Source organism: Theobroma cacao, chromosome 6 (assembly GCF_000208745.1).
Source record: "Theobroma cacao cultivar B97-61/B2 chromosome 6, Criollo_cocoa_genome_V2, whole genome shotgun sequence".
NCBI classification, from domain to species: Eukaryota; Viridiplantae; Streptophyta; class Magnoliopsida; order Malvales; family Malvaceae; genus Theobroma; species Theobroma cacao.
In genome coordinates, this window is record NC_030855.1 from 1,047,952 (window position 1) to 1,052,405 (window position 4,454).

General features: G+C 31.7%; 1 protein-coding gene across 1 annotated transcript; it reads left to right on the forward strand.

Annotated features, from left to right (window-relative positions):
* LOC18595144 (cannabidiolic acid synthase-like 1) lies at window positions 1,583-3,377 on the forward strand. The gene has a single exon (XM_018122629.1). The coding sequence runs from the start codon at window positions 1,585-1,587 to the stop codon at window positions 3,169-3,171; it is 1,587 nt and encodes a 528-aa protein (XP_017978118.1). The 5' UTR covers window positions 1,583-1,584; the 3' UTR covers window positions 3,172-3,377.

A 4,454-nucleotide genomic window follows, 5' to 3' on the forward strand; every position in this document is an offset into this window, starting at 1 on the left:
TATGGGAGAGAGACGGAGAGAGGGCAAAATTAGGCACTAAATATGTTTTGATAAATAATTGTGTAATTTCCAATAGCAAATATATATTAATGATAAAATTTTGTGTAATTTTCAAGTCTAAATTCAAGCAAATATATATTAATTATCTTTTGAGTCAATCTAACAATAGATATGATATCAATTGGTGGGGGAGATTTGACTCTTTATTTATGTGGATTTTTAACGACAAGTTTGAGCTTCATTCTTTCAAGCTAAGGGAAAAATTTGTAATTTAATTGAACAAGAGATAAAAATTTGAATTTGACTATCAAGAAATCAACTAGGAATAAATTTCTTGCAGCAATTTTCAAGACATGTGTTAGGTTAACAAGAATTGTCATCCTAAAGTGGGAAACTTTGAAAGAGAAAAAATGAAAAATTCTAATTTAAGCAAACAATTTTGGAAAATATATAGTTTACAAAGAGAGATACGGGGCATTATCGATGAGAAATTCCGTCAATATCACGAAATGCCAAGTGAAAAATTTATATTTAATATATAATTTTTTATTTATAATTTTGATTTTTTTCCTCAATCATAAGAAGTTGCATTATGTACAAAAGAGATACAAAAATGATCAAGAACAAGATCTGTAAGGGTAGCAAGAATGACTCTAAACCGCAACGAATATTAAGAGAAACCGAAATGACATTTTATAATTTACATATATATATATATATATTTAAATTGCTATATTAACTAATTTTTTATAATTTACTGATTTATATTTCAAAAATTCCAATTATTTTTATTTTAAAATATTTATATTTATATATAATTATTATTTAAAAATAAAAAATAAAATAAATATTCATATGCATTGCACGTGACAACAAAAAGAAATGAGATTAAAAATGTATCTCTCATTATGTACATTTAATATTTTGGTCAAAAATTTTAAATCGAATTGGAAATAATGTATTTGTTTGATATAATCGACAACGATATACCTTTTTGTATAACTTAATTTTATTAAAAGACGAGACAAAGTATATAGGTTCGCATAGAATTATAGTTAAGATTTTTTTTATTAGTATAAGTATTTGGTCTAGATTTTTTATATAATTATGTATGTCTAAAATTGATTTTTCTACCAAAGAAGATCCCTATGATCCATGTTTAATTTTTTGATAAATTTTAGTGGGGGCAAACCTTTTAATTTGGAGCTGCCTCAACACTTGAACAAGTTGATACATCCCTCTCTATGTTATAGCCATTATCCCATTGAACTTTGGCATTGTTAATAGCTCTATCTCTTCTACTTGATGTCCTTTTCAACATATCCAAATTGACTTGCACCTCTCTTTGTTTTCTTTTCACCGTATGCAAATTATATAAAACGTGATTGGCAAGAGAAACGTCAAAGTAATGGAAAATAAGGAGAGAAAAGTAGTAATATAAGTACGTACACAAATATTGGTCAAAAGGTCGCTGGAGACGCAACGTGTCTTTTCAACGGAATAGAGGCAGGGTGTCTTGTAGCACAAGCATTCACCTTAGGTGCTATAAGAAGCCAGGGATGGGAGGCCATCGATTAGCCCAAAATGAAGTCGCCTAGCTTCTCAATGCCTCTCTTTCTTCTTCTTCTGTTCTCATTTTCGTGGGCAACTTTTGCCCGTACTCATGACAGCTTTCTCCAATGCCTTTCCTTACATTCTGATATTAATGCTAGACTCATTTACACTCAAAACAGTTCTTCCTATTCATCCGTGTTGGAGCTTTCCGTTCGGAATGCTAGGTTTTCTACACCAACTACCCCGAGACCTTTAGTCATAGTTACGCCCTCCAACGTCTCCCACATCCAAGCAACCATTAATTGCTCAAGGGAACATGACATGCAGATTAGGATTCGAAGTGGTGGCCATGACTACGAGGGTCTATCGTATGTTTCTAAAGTTCCGTTTGTCATCATTGATTTGATTAACATGCGATCAATTGATGTTGACACAGAAAATAGCACAGCATGGATTCAAGCCGGTGCAACTATAGGCGAACTGTATTACAGAATTGCAGAGAAAAGCGAAACTCTTGCCTTCCCAGCTGGTGTTTGCCCCACTGTGGGCGTTGGGGGTCACTTTAGTGGGGGAGGTTACGGCATGATGATGCGCAAGTTTGGCCTCGCTGCTGATCAAATAATTGATGCACACTTAGTTGATGTCCATGGAAGAATTCTTGATAGAAACTCTATGGGGGAAGATCTGTTTTGGGCCATTCGAGGAGGTGGAGGAGCCAGTTTTGGAGTCATTGTGGCGTGGAAAGTAAAGTTAGTCTCTGTTCCATCAACTGTGACTGTATTTATTGCGAATAGAACATTGGAAGAGAATGCAACAAAGCTTGTTCATAAATGGCAATCTGTTGCAGAAAAGATTCATGAAGATTTGTACATCAGACTCTTTTTAAGAGCCGTGAATTCAAGCCAAGAAGGAAATAGAACAATACAAGCTTCTTTTACTTCCTTGTTTCTTGGTAGAATTGATCAACTAATCCCATTGATGCAAGAAAGTTTTCCTGAGCTTGGATTAGTTAAAGAAGACTGCATTGAAATGAGCTGGATTCAAAGTATCCTTTACTTCGCAGGAATCCCACAAAGTGAATCCTTAGATGTTTTGCTTAATAGGACAGATACTGCAAGCTTCTTCAAAGGAAAATCCGACTATGTTACAGAACCTATTCCTGAAATTGCATTAGAAGGTCTATGGCAATGGTTTTATGAAGATCTGGAAATTGTATGGTTTGAGATTCTCTTTAGTCCTTACGGTGGCATAATGAATGAGATTCCAGAGTCTGAGACTCCTTTCCCTCACAGGTCAGGGAATTTATTTAACATTCATTATGTGGTGGTATGGGGAGAAGAAGATGCTTCAACAGCTCAGAAAAATATAAATTTTATGAGAAGGCTTTACAAGTACATGGAACCCTACGTTTCAAAATCTCCCAGAGCAGCTTACATGAACTACAGGGATCTTGACCTTGGAAGCAATAACAAAGGCAATTACACCAGCTATAGACAAGCAAGCAGATGGGGTCTGAAATATTTCAAGAATAACTTCAACAGATTGATTCGTGTGAAGAAGATGGTTGATCCGCAAAATTTCTTTCGACATGAACAAAGTATCCCATCTCTTTTATGAGAATGAGGAAGATAGATGATATAATTAACTAATGTTTTATTGATAGCTAGGATTCTCGTACTATACAGGATTTTAGATTCTTACTAAGCATAAATAAAGATACACACATCGATTATGTGTGTATTGAAAATCGTGTATATCTTTATGCATTCTTCAAAACAAATATATATTCATAAATAAAACTTTTCATGTCTTGAATTATATAAAAAAAGTAATAGTTTCTCATATGGTAATCTCTATTTCTTTTTTCAAATTCGAATTCCAAATTTGCAAGATAGACATTCATTTATATGCATTTTTAAGAACATTTTTGTGGTATACTTTTGTATTTTTTGTAAGTGAATTGTGGTATATTTTTCATAACATTTTGTGGCATATTTTGTTATATAATAATGTAAGTCTAGAGTTGATTTTTCAACCAAAGATGATTCCAATGCTTCATATTTTAATTTTAATCTTCAAATGAATTCATGATTGTTGACTTTGAATATAAATTTATGTGATTTATAATATTGTTTGTTTTGTGCATCTTATTATGAATATAAATTTATCATATCAAATAGGTATGCTAAATAAATTTCATATTATTGATGTTCTAATTTTTATATGAGATTTTTTGATTATTTATGTTACATGCTAGCAATTATATGGGAAATTATAAGGACAACCCTATTATTTTAATTTATTTCTTGAATCTCTCAAATTAAAATGGATGGCATCCAATGCCATTAAATTAGCTGCCAATCCTTAAGGAATTTTAGGCAACAATTGCCGCCCCATTAATCGGTTTAAGTGATCTTAAGACTCCATAAATCATTAGTCAAACTCATGAACAAGACTGCTATAAATTTCTAACAAGTGTGTTTAACAATTAGACACAAAATTTACGGAGAATTAAGCCACCAAAAAATGATTATAGCTACTCAAAATTTTCTGCATCAAATCTTTGTTGTTTTGGAGCTTGAAAGTATGTTTTTTATGAACCTTTTTATACCAAATCAAGTATAACCGGAACATGCAGCAATTTAATTTGATAAAACTAATTTTTAACAATTAAAAATTGTTCATAACACAATCAACACACTAGTCTCCAAAAACACCTTAAAACTATTTGATTTGAACTTGGCTTCATAAGCCTTTTAATCCATTCATTAATTCCTCAAGTAAACATGATTTTAAACCTTTTAAAACATGTTTCAATGAATTAATAACATGTTGTCCAAATTTGAATTAAAATAAAAAAACAAATTTTAAAAAGGCCTTCAAAACCGAGATATATATAT